At 30.3% G+C, this 20348-nt stretch overlaps 1 protein-coding gene and 1 long non-coding RNA gene across 2 annotated transcripts in view; both read left to right on the plus strand.

The window, feature by feature from the left end:
* The window catches only part of LOC102803939 (tyrosine-protein phosphatase non-receptor type 11-like), a 117756-nt gene that overhangs the window by 65299 nt on the left and 32109 nt on the right, over positions 1-20348 (plus strand). Inside the window, exons 11-12 of the mRNA XM_085490743.1 lie at positions 10924-11075; positions 12070-12137. Coding sequence (XP_085346869.1) covers positions 10924-11075; positions 12070-12137 — 220 coding nt within the window. The remainder of the gene's footprint in view (positions 1-10923; positions 11076-12069; positions 12138-20348) is intronic.
* LOC146734331 (uncharacterized) lies at positions 7485-10119 on the plus strand. The gene is made up of 2 exons (XR_014926592.1): positions 7485-7523; positions 9986-10119. It is a non-coding gene; the product is annotated as an uncharacterized LOC146734331 (long non-coding RNA).

Genomic DNA, 20348 nt, shown 5'->3' on the forward strand with positions numbered 1-20348 from the left:
AACTGCTATGCCATACTACTGTTCGATTATCACTTTGTATTTGATGGTGAATTTAGTCTGACGCCATGATCAATATTTATCAATTAAGTTTCAGTGGGGGGTTTGGGAAAAAACTAAAGGAATTAAGTTTTTTATCCTACATTGAACTTTTGATGTTGTCCCAAAGTATTTCATAATACCATGGTATTGATATCTCTTTTACATGGTGGGTCCCTTAATAGCAGTGTGACATCATTTTTTTTCCCTTACACCATCATACATGCAAGTTACACTGTTGTAAAGTGACAACAAATGTGAACATGATCAATAGCTGAAATGAATGTACATTATAAAGTATAGTGTCTTTTGTATGGAATTTATTTTCACTGGTTTTTGACAAATTAAATATAAAAAATATAGGAAAACAGATATATCCACTGAATTTAATTTTCAATGAATCATCTCTTGAGTGAAAATAAAGTATTTAACAGTATGAGATGCAAGTAAAAGCATGGTACATATTATGTATGTTTGTAATTTACAATGAGTCTGCAGACATACTTGATATAAATGAGATCTCTGCTAAGTGCTTTGATAGTACTTGTAAAAGCAGACATAATACTTCACAAACTGCTCTGCATATCATACACATACAACTCATGAAATATAACAAAAACAATTAAATTATTAATCTTAATCATTTGAAATTTACTCCTGAAACATTTTTGAAAGTGTGTTCATGCCCTGCTGAAGGAAATAGAAATTCTGATTTGATAATTTGGTACTGTCACAGTGATTAGAAATTGTCTCTTTTTCACAAAGCTGAGGGAGATTTAAACATTAAAATGTCTCCATGCACTAAATCATGTCTGTAAGCCATGCCAAAGAAAGGGAAGGTACAATTACGATCAAAAAAATGAGAAAGATTATCTTTAAATATCAAGTGTTTCCGGGATTGCTATTAGTCAGGCAGGTATCGTGCCATCAATGGCTAACACTGCATTACATTGTGTTGGTAGGTGTACTTGATAAGAACTGTGTAACAAAGTGTTTGGTTTATCAAAAGATTGTATACAGTGTTGAATTGCTTTGTTGCATTCTATACAAATGTACAGATTATTTTGGACTGACAGCTAATATGTGTTAGGTGAAAGACTGAGTGTCTCATAAATAGATTCATTCATGGCTTCTTTATATTTTGGAGTTTATATTCAGTATTTTTTAATATGTCATTATTAGTTATTTTGATTTTTTATCATGCACTAAGAGGTAGGAGTGAATACTGAGTGAATCGGAAGATGAGTACAAGTTTTTAATTTATGTTAAGGATGTGACAAATAATGTAATGAGTGGTCACTGTGTGTTGCTATGGCAACTAGACACTGAGTCTGACACAGCAATCACTTTGAGTGAAAATAGTTAAATTTTAATAAGCTTTATTACAACTGAGGTACAAGAACGTATTCTTCCCACCAAAGTCAGTGAACTTTTCTCCCACAATCATGTAATATGCATAATGTCTCTGATTTATTTTTTCATGTAGGAAAAAATTAATGCTTATTAAAATCTGCAGTCATAGATGATGTGAATCTGTTCAACACGTTTTTCTATCAATAGAACATGAATCTATTTTTCAGTCAAAGTCAAAGACATGCTTTGCCACAAATAAAATTTTGATAGTAAAAATTCCATTGTCCCTAAAGCCCACTTTGCCATTATTTTTTACTTCCATGTACGAACACAATAGAAGCCTTTGTGGTTGGTTGGTGTGTGTGTGTGTGTGTGTGTGTTTGTGTGTGTGTGTCTGTCTGTCTGTCTGTCTGTCTGTCTGTCTGTCTGTCTGTCTGTCTGTCTGTCTGTCTGTCTGTCTGTCTGTCTGTCTGTCTGTCTGTCTGTCTGTCTGTCTGTCTGTCTGTCTGTCTGTCTGTCTGTCTGTCTGTCTGTCTGTCTGTCTGTCTGTCTGTCTGTCTGTCTGTCTGTCTGTCTGTCTGTCTGTCTGTCCCACTGATATCTGAAGAAACATTTATCAGATTTTAATGAAAATTGGTACATAGATGTTTTTGGATAATGCTCAAACCTGATTAATTTTTGGTTCAAATCATTAGCATATTAATTACCTAATTTGCATATTAATTACCAAATTTTAAGCATTTTCACTTATTTCTCTATACTTTTACACAGATTTCAATGAAAATTGATACATATATGCTCTAGAATAATGCTCAGACCTGATGAAGTCATATTAATTAGCCAATTTTTAGCTTTTCCACCAATTTCTTAACCACTCTTAGTACATAGATGCTTATGGATAAGTCATATACATGTTCAGTTTAGAGTTAAATTCTGTAGTTACTGATTACCTAATTTGTATAAATTAACCAATTTATAGGTGCTCCACAGATATCATGAGTACCACTCATAAAATTTTAATGAAACTCGGTACATACATGTAGGTTCTTTTGGATAATCCACAGATCTGATTACTTCAAAGTTGAAATCCGTGTATGTTAATTACCTGTTATTAGTTTCATGTGCTTTTAATATTCATAAGGCCAGACTTTTTTCATTCCTTGTTTCTTGAGTTTTTATAAGGCAAATTTTTTGAGGAGGGTGGAAAAAAATAAAATTAATTCTTTTTTTCCCATTAGATTTGTGTGATTCTCAAGGAATTGTAAGTGAGATCATTGATCAGAGAGAAGAAATGAAATACAATTTTATTCCATGTATAATCTTGTTTCTCATCTGCGCAAGACTTTGGTACTTTGATCATGATACTCCCATGAAAATGCAACTTGGATTTGTTATGCAGCGGGCGGAAAAAAATTTTTTTGCACTTACAATTCGACGGGCGCGAGAAATTACGCTGAAATAAAATTTTATTTTTATTTCATTTTCGACTCCTGTTCATTTGGCGCGAAACAAGGGATAATAAAAGTCTGACCTAACCATAATGTACTAAGCCCTGCTGCAGATAGTGACATGCAACCAGTGATATAATGAAGGCATCTGACATGACTAATGTATCAGATATCTATATATGGTCATAATATCTTAAATACTTTTGCAGATAATTTTATGATATGACATGATATATGGTCTTTATTTCATAATAAGTATTTATAAACCATATCCACTTTGAACCACTCTAATCACTGCTTGCATTTTTAAATGCTGCTCTATTAAAAGCACATGTGCTTACTGTTAATATACAGGACAAAGACATAAAAATAAGACATAATTCAATGATTTCGCAATAGCACAATTTTTGCTTTATGTGTACTGAAAATGTGCTTCTGATATAGAAATCAATAAGACCTGGTATTACTGTGATACAGAATTCTAGTGATTTTACACAATGGTTAAAACTTAACAAAAAATATTTTAATCTTATAAGAGATATTTATTTATGCACGGTGTATGTCCCACCAGCTGATTCCTCATGGTATGTGAATAACATAAACATGAACCCTTACCAGACTATTGAACAAGAAATACAAAATTACAAAGAGAAAGGTGCAATAATGATACAAGGCGATTTTAATGCCAGAACTAAAAATTTAATTGACACAATAACAGATGATGAGGACAATTATACTCCAATGCCAGACAATTATATTTATGATAATGATATGAAAAAGAGAAACAATATGGACACAAGGAAAAATACATTTGGAGATCACCTTATACAACTATGTAAAAGTAATCAACTACATATATTGAATGGTAGATATAATGGTGACATACTTGGTCACTTTACTTTTCATGCGGACAATGGAGGTGCCAGCACTGTTGATTACTTTCTAGCTGACAATAGATTAATAAGTAAATATATTTTGAACTTTAAAGTCAAAACATTAGTACCAGGAAGTGACCACTGTCCAAAATCAACAACAATACAAATGCCAACATTTACAGAAACAGAGTTTAACATAAACAAAAACCTGCAAAATCACCCAGGAAGCTATAAATGGACGAAGTCAGCAACAGATATTGACAAGATATTTTTAAAAACAAAAGAAGGTGAACAATTAATAAAGTCATTTACAGAAACTGATTTTACAAAAAAACATGTAAATGAGATAACCCAAAAATTTCAAAATTTATTAGAAAACATTGCCAAAAAATGTAACATAAAAAAGACAAAACACAGAAAAGACATTAAGAAAAGTAAAGTAAAATGCACTGACTCAAACTGTATGAAAATGAAGAAACAACTAGAAACTCTTGCCAAGCACATACAACAGAGACCTTATGATGAAAACTTGAGAAAAGTATATCATGAAGAAAGAAAACTATTCAGAAAATATGTCAAAACACTTCAAAAGGAAAGATGGCAAATGATGAAACAAAAATTAGACAACCTAGATAATGAAGAAAATACAGTGAAATTTTAAGACAATACACAAAGAGAAAACAAGAGAGCATTGTGTCTGAAATACCATACAATGATTGGATAAACCATTTCCAGAATATCAGTCAAAATACTAGTACTTCAGAAAAGAGACAATCAGAAATACAGAAACTATTAAGGCAATTAGAAAATATGAATTTCCTAAATAATATGTTGAACGCTGAAATATCACTTAAAGAAATCAATGAAGCTTTGAAAAAGATAAAAACAAGAAAATCAGTTGGAATTGATGGCATCCCATCTGAAATGCTAAAGCATAGTCATCCATTAATAGCAGAATCATTACAAAAAAATTTTAATATCATTTTACAAAGGGGAGAATATCCAGATTGTTGGAACACAAATATAATCACACCAGTACATAAAAAGGAAGACAAATATGATTCGGCCAATTACAGAGGCATATCAACAAGTAACACAATTGGAAAATTATTTGCAATAATTTTAAATAAACGTATAACACAACATCTTGAAACCAGCAACATAATCCATAAAAACCAAGCCGGCTTTAGACGCAATCACAGAACAACTGATCATATACTGACATTACATACACTGATCAAAAAATACCAATCAAAAAACAAAAAGCTTTACACTTGCTTTATAGACTTAAAAAAATGTTTTGATAAAGTTTGGAGAGAGGGACTATTCATAAAATTATTACAAAACAACATATGTGGTGGTGCATATCGAGTCCTAAAACATATGTATATGAATATGCAATTCAAAATTAAATTAGATGTCAAAGTGACCGAGAGCTTTAAAATGCAAGAAGGTGTCAAACACGGGTGTCCATTAAGCCCAATATTATTTAACATTTTTATAAACGACTTGGTAGCCAACATTGATAACTGTACAATGAATAGTCCAAACCTAAATAGTCAAAACATCTCTTCACTTCTATTCGCTGATGATATTGTTCTAACAGCTATTAACAAAGAAGACTTACAAAGGTCAATAGACACACTTTATGAATATACAAAACAATGGGGTTTACAGTTGAATATGAGAAAAACAAAAATTATGATTTTCACAAAAAATGGTCATAAATAAAAAAATACAGAATTCTCATATGGGCTAAACACGATTGAAAAAACAAACCAATTCACATATCTAGGGGTAACATTTAATACAAATGAGGCAATGAACATGACCATGGAAAGATTGGTAGATAAAGCAAAACAAGCTGATGCAGCAATCAAACCAGTATTAACATCAAACAAGTTAAACATGCTTTTACAATTGAAATTATTTGAGGGCATCCAGACACCAATTTTAACTTATGCTGCAGAAATTTGGGGAATCAATAGCAGACCAGAGTACTGGGACAAAACGTGTACAGAAAAACACCATTTAATTTCTGTAGACGATTATTAAATGTTAATAACAGAACAAGTAACATTGGTTGTAGAATGGAAATTGGACGACTACCATTACTAGCAAAAATACAACTGAATGCAATCATATACTACCAAAATATTATTAAGAATGGCCCAATCAGTCTAGTATATGATGCAATAACATATCAACAACAAAACAAATATAATGACACATGGTTAATGAATCTGCATAAAATAAAACAGCTGTATGATATTAAGAATTTAGAAACAATTAAAAAAGACCAGTTTAAACAAAAAGTGAATGAATATTACAATTGTAAATGGAACCAAGATAATCAAAGACCAGATTCAAAACTAAGAACTTATACATTACTGAAGAAAATTATAAATACTGAACCATACATTAAAAGCCTTGATAATAAAGAAAACATTGGTCTATTAGCAAAATTGAGACTAAGTGCCCATAAACTAAACATCGAGATGGGAAGGCACAAAAGACCAAAAATAAAAACAGAAGACAGAAAATGTACTAAATGCAACCTACTTGAAGATGAAATTCATTACATCACAAAATGTGAACTTTACACAGATGAAAGAGAGTTGTTATATTCACATTTTTCAAAGACAATTAACAATTTTCAACACTGTACAAAGAAAAATTCATTCATATATTGAATACAAACAACAAATATTTACTAAAAGAGCTTAATATCAAATTTATAAAAACAGCAAATACCATTAGAGAAAACCACCTAATGGGTCATTAATATTTTTTTTTACATTATTTCATGTAACTGTATTGTAGTAGATTTTAGATATCTAATTTGTAATGTTTATTTTAACACCTTTATTACATTTCATAAATAAAAATAGATATGTAATTCATTCTATAAGGTTGTAATAAAGAATTATTTTATCTTATCTTATAGTAAATACAGTATTCCTTATTTGTGTTTCATGCCTCCAATACCTTCAGCACCTGAGACTTTTTTCTAAGCTTTCTTGGATTTATACGTGTGTTAAAATGTAGTAATTTATTTTAAAGTGGCCCCATAACTTCTTCTCCACTGCACATTGCTCTTGCCTTTATCCATCTGTTTAACCATACTGCTTAATTAGTCCCCGTTCAGGCGCAGCCTGAAAAGGGGACTTTATAATTCAGGGTTTGTCAAATGTCCGTTTTCCGTCTCCAACATTTTCTCAGAAATTCTACAGCAGGTATCAGTGAAACTTGGCAGGTTGATGAACAAGTGTCTTCTGAATATGCACATAATTTTTTTTCCAGATCTGAAAATCCCAAATGGGTCTTTTTCACGATTTTCATCAAAAAGTACCCCTCCCGGCAACATTGACAGAACATCTGCGCATGCTCAGAATAAATTGATTACTGTAAAATACTTTATTTTTGCTTACAACATTTTTTTGCTATTTTCGCTGAAGGAATGTTTCAGTTAAAATAAAATCCAGCGAATATTCCCTTTTTCCTATATTTTACAGTCAACTTGTCAAAAATCAATGAAAATAAATTCAATACAAAAAACACCCAGAAAAAGTCTTTTCAGCGAATGATAATTCCAGCTGAAATAAAATAATTTACAGTAGATTAGATCTGTGAGTAATGCTGCTGTTATTACGGCACGTGATTTCTCCATTGCGTGCAATTTATTATAGTACTGTTTATACATGTATTCTGTTCGGCTCAGTGGTCTCATTCATTAGTTACTAGAAGAACTAGTAACCTTATTTCATTTCAAGAACTTCAAGAAGGCGGCATAAGAGACGTGTTTGCAAAGGTAAGTTCTCCAGTTTCAGCAAAATTGAATGTATTTTGGGGTATGATTTGTGTACATTCCGTGACATACGTACGACCGTGAATATTATAATGATTGCCAAAAAAGCAAACAATTGTCTCCAATCTACGAAACTAGTTCGTAAATTGTATACCCTGTCAAATTATTGTACACGAACAATTAATTCATGGGGACATAGTTTTCAAGTAAATCGTTATCTGGTCTTTTGCTTGTGATTTCCGAAATATCCACAACTCGGGGCGGGGGGGGGGGATGTCCCTGTGTCGATCAACTTATTCATTATATAATAGTAGGTTGTCTATGATTATATTTGTATTTTTATGTTATGAGCATTAAACTGTTAGTTGTAATGAAGATTTTGCCGATCTCGTGCGATTCAACATGGCCGATGTACAGTGACAACACGTGTATGGACGGCCGGTCGAGTAGTCTGCAACGGGCCATGAAATCGCCCGGCGTTTTTTCGGCATTTTTTTTTTAATTTTTTTTAAAAATATTTTAGATATTTCATTCACTCCTGACGCCTAAAAGAGTCTAATTTATATTTTACCGTAGTCATTGACACCTATTGTGAATAGCCTGAATGGGTAAGCTTCGTTTCGACAATGAGCTGTTATTTCTGCGAACAATGTTAAATTATTCTTTGAATGCTCAGTTTATATTTTGAAAACAACTAATTTTTTTGATTAAAAAAAAATCATGCCTATTTCCCCGTCAAAATCAAAGCATAAAGATCTTGTACAACATCGGTGAATCTCTACAGTACCGCGTTGTGTTCACCATGAGGTCACTGAACCGTCATTAACTTATTTAAATGAGCCACGTGTAAATGAGAACATGGCGCATATTGAGCATTTATATTCGACCGAAATCATTTGTTTACCATGAAACTAAGTTGAATATTACTTCCAATTTATAAAAATTCAACGAATTAAATTTGTGTGCGTTATTATAATCATTACTGAATAATAATCAACAATTGCAATACTTTGAAAACAAGTAAGTTATTCACTTGCGAAACACAGAATGACCAGATTGTGCTACCGTGATCATTTGCTACCGGTACTAACCACTAAGCAATGTATTCGTGTTTGTATTTATTCGAAACTTCTTTTAGAACATACTTTACTTTTCGTTATCAACAAGATTATAAAAAAAATGCATGTTACATTATGTGAATTTTTTGGGGGGATTCAATTCCAACATTTCGCGATGCCTATGAACCAAAGGGTTTTCACTCTTCTCTGAGTGTGACACTTAAACCAGATGTTTATGGTGTATAAACTGGCACTAAATGAAAAGGCTGTTGAACCTTATTCAAATTTATAAGTACATGTTATTATGTATTTAATTATGAAAACTGACTAAATTAAATGTGATCTTATTTTTAATTATGATTATGATTTATATCGGTAATGATGTTTTCATCCATTTCATTGTGCAATTGTTAAAATGCCTACCTACACATTTATTGTTTTTGTTTCTGTTGCCGTGAAATAGACATTTGTAAAAAAAAATAAATAAAAAAATCATGCTTGATTAAAATAAAAAAAAAAAAGATGTAGTCATGTAGCCCCTTCCTGTTACCTGTTTTCAACTTCTTCCAAAGTAAAACTGGCGAAGCCTTGTAATTGCCATACAATCATCAACTGTGGGAAAACTTGTATGTTATTGAAAATCTTTATTTTGTTGTCTGTGAATTAATATAATATTTGAAATGGCGTAATGGTGCAAAATATTCTCAAACAATCGGTCTTCTGATGACACTACACTGCGCATTTATGCACAGTCAGTATCCCAATGGGCGATCACAGCTGACTAAGTGATGATGGTGGTTGAAATGGAAAACTGAATACAAAAATCCAGTAATATCTCAAACGAATTTCTGTCTGCTGTGAATGCATGTTTCGTTGCATCAAATAAATAACCCAATTTTATGATAGAAGCTTGCAATCTTGTGCCATGCAGGGTCAAGTGATTGAGCAATAACAAATGTGATTTTATGTATCAGGTCATTGAATTTATCCAAAAACATGGTACCAATGATCTGAAATTTCAGGAGTGCTCGCTGAAGGTTTATCAATCTTGCGTATTGTCTTGTTCTTTTTCAATCCTGCATTTCAGTTACTAGAATTTATACTAAAAAAAATTGTTTCTGTTTTTCTTCTAATAACTCGGCCACTCTCAAAAACAAATATTTTTCCATGGTCGAAATGCAAGAAGAATACAAAACTACTGTGATTTCATAGCGATACCTGTAGAGCCATTGTCAATTAGTTCGCCTGATCAACACAGCGTTATACATAGGACTGATATTGAATCACGGAGAGTAAAATCTTGTGATACTAATCCCTAGAACCAACTCAGATTGGTACATATGTCTTATGAACCCACATGTGTATATCTTTGACTATACTTATTTTAAACTTTTTTTTTTTTTACAGTGGTGCTGTGAACTGCTTCAATTTCGCAAGGCAATTTTTTCTGGGTTCCTACAACATGGAGTGTCAGGGACTTTATTGAAATGTTGTACACAAATTTCATAAAATCCTGAATATATCTAGAAGTCAAAATTAAATGGTTTACAGTATTTTATACCCATTAATAGTAATTGAAATTTATTAATATCACTTCACTAAAAAGACTTCAAACAATTATTGTTACTTCTCCATTGAAGGTTATGAGCAGACCAACCTTTATTTGCTATGAAAACATAGCTTTTACAATTGTTTAAATTAACAGATGTTGTTCTATGTACAATGAATACATTTTAAATAATAAACCTTACTGTGTTAATAACAAATTGTATTTGACAACATAAGAATGATTCTGATGCCCAGTGGTGATGTTGAAACAAATCCAGGTCCTGGTAATATACTAAGACCTGAATAACAAAGAGGTCATGTACATCAAGGTTCACTCAGATTTATGAATGCAGTTTCTTGAGCAAGTATACATGTATGACATATAGTTTTGTTGCACTTGTATACTCTGAGATTCTGAACATGGGTCAGTGAAAGTTTTTAGTTGTCAGTACAAATCCAGATCATGGGAAATCACTTTATGATGAATTGTAACCACAAAGAGTACATATTTATTCACCTGTTTGCAGATGTTCCTTGTACAACTTTATAATCAAATAACGGAGACTGTGACATTTCATGTCTTGTTCATTTAAAAATGACTCCCTAACCCACACTCTAATGTACAGTGACCCCTCAAGTTCTTTATAAATTGGATGGCACCCCATAACTTCTTATCCACTGCATAGTGTATTTGTCGTTGTTCATCCATTCAACCATACTTCTTATTCCACAGCAAAATGACTCCCTAACTCACTCTCTAGTGTACAGTTGAACAATTCTTATTTGTTTTTTTCTAGCCTCATGAAGAAGCACGACCAGTGTTCCAGTTTCATTTTAAAGTGTGGCCTGATCATGGTGTACCAAATGATCCTGGTAGTGTACTCAACTTCTTGCATGATATCAGTCAAAAAACTGTTCCTGGTGATGGACCAGTTATTGTTCACTGCAGGTAATGACATACAGACAGACAGATGCACAGACAGACAGCCACACAAAGTGTATTTGCTTGTTGTATGTATGTGAATGATTTCAACTTCATGATTATATGAAAAGTGTATTTCTCAATACTACTGGTATTGTATGTATGGTTGTATGTGTGGGTGGATTGGTATGTAAGTCTAGATTCCATCAATAGTTGAATTAATTGATAAATTATTATAGATGCTATGTATATTAATCACAGATTGTTCTTATTCTGTGTGAATTCTTCTGATTTGCACTAGGTCATAGAGTCACTTGTAGAGGTGGATGGAGAGTTGTTAAATTAGGTGGACTAATGTATGATTTAATGAATGTTCACACAAAAATAATGAAACTCAAAAGAATCACCAGTAAATATTGATTTTAATAGAGGCCATTGTCAGGTCAAAGCAATCAAATTGTAGTAATGCCTTGGGTGGTCACATTTAATAAAAGAAAAAAGGTTTCTTATTGCCATAACTAATTTTAGTAAGTATAGTTCATTGATTGTTATGATAGCTACCGAATTTTACAAACTTGGCTCTTGACTTTTTTCAAGAATGCTATAATCTTTTAGTCTATTAACCAGCTCTGCTGTGTACACATAACTCATTGCTTTAATTACTGACTGTGTTCATTCAAATCAGCATCAAGTGACCCCCAGTGATTTTCTCTGTTTGTGTATCAAAATACATTTGCATAGAACTCTCTATATAGACAATGCTAGAAGAAAAAACAAAATATCCATTTGATTAAACTACCAGTCATCACATTGTGTTGTGTTCAATGTGGGTCCCACGCAACGATGTAAACAATGTGTGTATAATTAAATATCTTGTCTGTTTAGAGTGAGTTTACAAGCTTGTACAGAGTGTAACCTATATAATATTGTGTTGATTTTCATTGACAATATTACTATTTAATATAACTAATAATGTATTGAAGCAAAAATGTTCATTCAGTATCTCACTATTGTCTTACAGTGCTGGAATTGGTAGGACTGGTACTTTTATTGTCATTGATACTATATTAAACATGATTAGAACACATGGTAAGTTCATCTCACAAATATAATAGCTGTGAAATTCTGATATACACAGTATACACAAATTCTGATATACACAGTATACACAAATTCTGATTTACACAGTATACACAAATTCTGATATACACAGTATACACAAATTCTGATATACACAGTATACACAAATTCTGATATACACAGTATACACAAAGTCTGATATACACAGTATACACAAAGTCTGATATACACAGTATACACAAATTCTGATATACACAAATTCTGATATACACAGTATACACAAATTCTGATATACACAGTATACACAAAGTCTGATATACACAGTATACACAAATTCTGATATACACAGTATACACAAATTCTGATATACACAGTATACACAAATTCTGATATACACAGTATACACAAATTCTGATATACACAGTATACACAAATTCTGATATACACAAATTCTGATATACACAGTATACACAAATTCTGATTTACACAGTATACACAAATTCTGATATACACAGTATACACAAATTCTGATATACACAGTATACACAAATTCTGATATACACAGTATACACAAAGTCTGATATACACAGTATACACAAAGTCTGATATACACAGTATACACAAATTCTGATATACACAAATTCTGATATACACAGTATACACAAATTCTGATATACACAGTATACACAAATTCTGATATACACAGTATACACAAATTCTGATATACACAGTATACACAAATTCTGATTTACACAGTATACACAAATTCTGATTTACACAGTATACACAAATTCTGATTTACACAGTATACACAAATTCTGATTTACACAGTATACACAAATTCTGATATACACAAATTCTGATATACACAGTATACACAAATTCTGATTTACACAAATTCTGATTTACACAGTATACACAAATTCTGATATACACAAATTCTGATATACACAAATTCTGATATACACAGTATACACAAATTCTGATATACACAAATTCTGATTTACACAGTATACACAAATTCTGATATACACAAATTCTGATATACACAGTATACACAAATTCTGATTTACACAGTATACACAAATTCTGATATACACAGTATACACAAATTCTGATATACACAGTATACACAAATTCTGATATACACAGTATACACAAAGTCTGATATACACAGTATACACAAATTCTGATATACACAGTATACACAAATTCTGATTTACACAGTATACACAAATTCTGATTTACACAGTATACACAAATTCTGATTTACACAGTATACACAAATTCTGATATACACAAATTCTGATATACACAGTATACACAAATTCTGATTTACACAGTATACACAAATTCTGATATACACAGTATACACAAATTCTGATATACACAGTATACACAAATTCTGATATACACAGTATACACAAAGTCTGATATACACAGTATACACAAATTCTGATTTACACAGTATACACAAATTCTGATATACACAGTATACACAAATTCTGATATACACAGTATACACAAATTCTGATATACACAGTATACACAAAGTCTGATATACACAGTATACACAAAGTCTGATATACACAGTATACACAAAGTCTGATATACACAGTATACACAAATTCTGATATACACAAATTCTGATATACACAGTATACACAAATTCTGATATACACAGTATACACAAATTCTGATATACACAGTATACACAAATTCTGATATACACAGTATACACAAATTCTGATTTACACAGTATACACAAATTCTGATTTACACAGTATACACAAATTCTGATTTACACAGTATACACAAATTCTGATATACACAGTATACACAAATTCTGATATACACAGTATACACAAATTCTGATATACACAGTATACACAAATTCTGATATACACAGTATACACAAATTCTGATATACACAGTATACACAAATTCTGATATACACAGTATACACAAATTCTGATATACACAGTATACACAAATTCTGATATACACAGTATACACAAATTCTGATATACACAGTATACACAAATTCTGATATACACAGTATACACAAATTCTGATATACACAGTATACACAAATTCTGATATACACAGTATACACAAATTCTGATTTACACAGTATACACAAATTCTGATATACACAGTATACACAAATTCTGATATACACAGTATACACAAATTCTGATATACACAGTATACACAAATTCTGATATACACAGTATGCACAAATTCTGATATACACAGTATACACAAATTCTGATATACACAGTATGCACAAATTCTGATATACACAGTATACACAAATTCTGATATACACAGTATACACAAATTCTGATATACACAGTATACACAAATTCTGATATACACAGTATGCACAAATTCTGATATACACAGTATACACAAATTCTGATATACACAAATTCTGATTTACACAGTATACACAAATTCTGATTTACACAGTATACACAAATTCTGATATACACAGTATACACAAATTCTGATATACACAGTATACACAAATTCTGATATACACAGTATACACAAATTCTGATTTACACAAATTCTGATATACACAAATTCTGATTTACACAGTATACATAAATTCTGATATACACAAATTCTGATTTACACAAATTCTGATTTACACAGTATACACAAATTCTGATTTACACAAATTCTGATATACACAAATTCTGATTTACACAGTATACATAAATTCTGATTTACACAAATTCTGATATACACAAATTCTGATTTACACAGTATACACAAATTCTGGTATACACAAATTTTGATATACACAGTATACACAAATTCTGATTTACACAGTATACATAAATTCTGATATACACAGTATACACAAATTCTGATTTACACAGTATACACAAATTCTGATATACACAAATTCTGATTTACACAGTATACATAAATTCTGATATACACAAATTCTGATATACACAAATTCTGATTTACACAGTATACACAAATTCTGATTTACACAGTATACACAAATTCTGATTTACACAGTATACACAAATTCTGATATACACAGTATGCACAAATTCTGATATACACAGTATGCACAAATTCTGATATACACAGTATGCACAAATTCTGATATACACAGTATACACAAATTCTGATATACACAGTATACACAAATTCTGATTTACACAGTATACACAAATTCTGATTTACACAGTATACACAAATTCTGATATACACAGTATACACAAATTCTGATATACACAGTATACACAAATTCTGATATACACAGTATACACAAATTCTGATATACACAGTATGCACAAATTCTGATATACACAGTATGCACAAATTCTGATATACACAGTATACACAAATTCTGATATACACAGTATACACAAATTCTGATTTACACAGTATACACAAATTCTGATTTACACAGTATACACAAATTCTGATTTACACAGTATACACAAATTCTGATATACACAGTATACACAAATTCTGATATACACAGTATGCACAAATTCTGATATACACAGTATACACAAATTCTGATATACACAGTATGCACAAATTCTGATATACACAGTATACACAAATTCTGATTTACACAGTATACACAAATTCTGATATACACAGTATACACAAATTCTGATATACACAGTATGCACAAATTCTGATATACACAGTATACACAAATTCTGATTTACACAGTATACACAAATTCTGATTTACACAGTATACACAAATTCTGATATACACAGTATACACAAATTCTGATATACACAAATTCTGATTTACACAGTATACACAAATTCTGATATACACAAATTCTGATTTACACAGTATACACAAATTCTGGTATACACAAATTCTGATATACACAGTATACACAAATTCTGATTTACACAAATTCTGATATACACAAATTCTGATTTACACAGTATACATAAATTCTGATATACACAAATTCTGATATACACAAATTCTGATTTACACAGTATACACAAATTCTGATTTACACAAATTCTGATATACACAAATTCTGATTTACACAGTATACATAAATTCTGATTTACACAAATTCTGATATACACAAATTCTGATTTACACAGTATACACATTCTGGTATACACAAATTCTGATATACACAGTATACACAAATTCTGATTTACACAGTATACATAAATTCTGATATACACAGTATACACAAATTCTGATTTACACAGTATACACAAATTCTGATATACACAAATTCTGATTTACACAGTATACATAAATTCTGATATACACAAATTCTGATATACACAAATTCTGATTTACACAGTATACACAAATTCTGATTTACACAGTATACACAAATTCTGATTTACACAGTATACACAAATTCTGATATACACAGTATGCACAAATTCTGATATACACAGTATACACAAATTCTGATATACACAGTATACACAAATTCTGATATACACAGTATACACAAATTCTGATATACACAGTATACACAAATTCTGATATACACAGTATACACAAATTCTGATATACACAGTATGCACAAATTCTGATATACACAGTATACACAAATTCTGATATACACAGTATACACAAATTCTGATATACACAGTATACACAAATTCTGATTTACACAGTATACACAAATTCTGATATACACAGTATACACAAATTCTGATATACACAAATTCTGATTTACACAGTATACACAAATTCTGATTTACACAGTATACACAAATTCTGATTTACACAGTATACACAAATTCTGATATACACAAATTCTGATTTACACAGTATACACAAATTCTGATTTACACAGTATACACAAATTCTGATATACACAGTATACACAAATTCTGATATACACAAATTCTGATTTACACAGTATGCACAAATTCTGATATACACAGTATACACAAATTCTGATTTACACAGTATACACAAATTCTGATATACACAGTATACACAAATTCTGATATACACAGTATACACAAATTCTGATATACACAGTATACACAAATTCTGATATACACAGTATACACAAATTCTGATTTACACAAATTCTGATATACACAAATTCTGATTTACACAGTATACATAAATTCTGATTTACACAAATTCTGATATACACAGTATACACAAATTCTGATTTACACAAATTCTGATATACACAAATTCTGATTTACACAGTATACATAAATTCTGATTTACACAAATTCTGATATACACAAATTCTGATATACACAGTATACACAAATTCTGATTTACACAGTATACACAAATTCTGATATACACAGTATACACAAATTCTGATTTACACAGTATACATAAATTCTGATATACACAGTATACACAAATTCTGATTTACACAGTATACACAAATTCTGATATACACAAATTCTGATTTACACAGTATACATAAATTCTGATATACACAAATTCTGATATACACAAATTCTGATATACACAAATTCTGATTTACACAGTATACACAAATTCTGATTTACACAGTATACACAAATTCTGATTTACACAGTATACACAAATTCTGATATACACAGTATGCACAAATTCTGATATACACAGTATACACAAATTCTGATATACACAGTATACACAAATTCTGATATACACAGTATGCACAAATTCTGATATACACAGTATACACAAATTCTGATTTACACAGTATACACAAATTCTGATATACACAGTATACACAAATTCTGATATACACAAATTCTGATTTACACAGTATACACAAATTCTGATTTACACAGTATACACAAATTCTGATATACACAGTATACACAAATTCTGATATACACAAATTCTGATTTACACAGTATACACAAATTCTGATTTACACAGTATACACAAATTCTGATATACACAGTATGCACAAATTCTGATATACACAGTATACACAAATTCTGATATACACAAATTCTGATTTACACAGTATACACAAATTCTGATATACACAGTATGCACAAATTCTGATATACACAGTATACACAAATTCTGATTTACACAGTATACACAAATTCTGATTTACACAGTATACACAAATTCTGATATACACAAATTCTGATTTACACAGTATACACAAATTCTGATTTACACAGTATACACAAATTCTGATTTACACAGTATACACAAATTCTGATATACACAGTATACACAAATTCTGATATACACAAATTCTGATTTACACAGTATACACAAATTATGATTTACACAGTATACACAAATTCTGATATACACAGTATGCACAAATTCTGATATACACAGTATACACAAATTCTGATATACACAGTATACACAAATTCTGATTTACACAGTATACACAAATTCTGATTTACACAGTATACACAAATTCTGATATACACAGTATGCACAAATTCTGATATACACAGTATACACAAATTCTGATATACACAGTATACACAAATTCTGATATACACAGTATGCACAAATTCTGATATACACAGTATACACAAATTCTGATATACACAGTATACACAAATTCTGATATACACAGTATACACAAATTCTGATATACACAAATTCTGATTTACACAGTATACACAAATTCTGGTATACACAAATTCTGATATACACAGTATACACAAATTCTGATTTACACAAATTCTGATATACACAAATTCTGATTTATACAGTATACATAAATTCTGATATACACAAATTCTGATATACACAAATTCTGATTTACACAGTATACACAAATTCTGATTTACACAAATTCTGATATACACAAATTCTGATTTACACAGTATACATAAATTCTGATTTACACAAATTCTGATATACACAAATTCTGATATACACAGTATACACAAATTCTGATTTACACAGTATACATAAATTCTGATATACACAGTATACACAAATTCTGATTTACACAGTATACACAAATTCTGATATACACAAATTCTGATTTACACAGTATACATAAATTCTGATATACACAAATTCTGATATACACAAATTCTGATATACACAAATTCTGATTTACACAGTATACACAAATTCTGATTTACACAGTATACACAAATTCTGATTTACACAGTATACACAAATTCTGATATACACAGTATACACAAATTCTGATATACACAGTATACACAAATTCTGATATACACAGTATACACAAATTCTGATATACACAGTATGCACAAATTCTGATATACACAGTATACACAAATTCTGATATACACAGTATGCACAAATTCTGATATACACAGTATACACAAATTCTGATATACACAAATTCTGATTTACACAGTATACACAAATTCTGATATACACAGTATACACAAATTCTGATATACACAAATTCTGATTTACACAGTATACACAAATTCTGATATACACAGTATACACAAATTCTGATATACACAGTATACACAAATTCTGATATACACAGTATACACAAATTCTGATATACACAGTATACACAAATTCTGATATACACAGTATACACAAATTCTGATATACACAGTATACACAAATTCTGATATACACAAATTCTGATTTACACAGTATACACAAATTCTGGTATACACAAATTCTGATATACACAGTATACACAAATTCTGGTATACACAAATTCTGATATACACAGTATACACAAATTCTGATTTACACAGTATACACAAATTCTGATATACACAGTATACACAAATTCTGATATACACAAATTCTGATTTACACAGTATACACAAATTCTGATTTACACAGTATACACAAATTCTGATATACACAGTATGCACAAATTCTGATATACACAGTATACACAAATTCTGATATACACAGTATACACAAATTCTGATATACACAGTATACACAAATTCTGATATACACAGTATACACAAATTCTGATTTACACAGTATACACAAATTCTGATATACACAGTATACACAAATTCTGATATACACAGTATACACAAATTCTGATATACACAGTATACACAAATTCTGATATACACAGTATGCACAAATTCTGATTTACACAGTATACACAAATTCTGATATACACAAATTCTGATATACACAGTATACACAAATTCTGATATACACAGTATGCACAAATTCTGATATACACAAATTCTGATATACACAGTATACACAAATTCTGATATACACAAATTCTGATATACACAGTATACACAAATTCTGATA

Source organism: Saccoglossus kowalevskii, chromosome 15 (assembly GCF_978046115.1).
Source record: "Saccoglossus kowalevskii chromosome 15, keSacKowa6.1, whole genome shotgun sequence".
NCBI classification, from domain to species: Eukaryota; Metazoa; Hemichordata; class Enteropneusta; family Harrimaniidae; genus Saccoglossus; species Saccoglossus kowalevskii.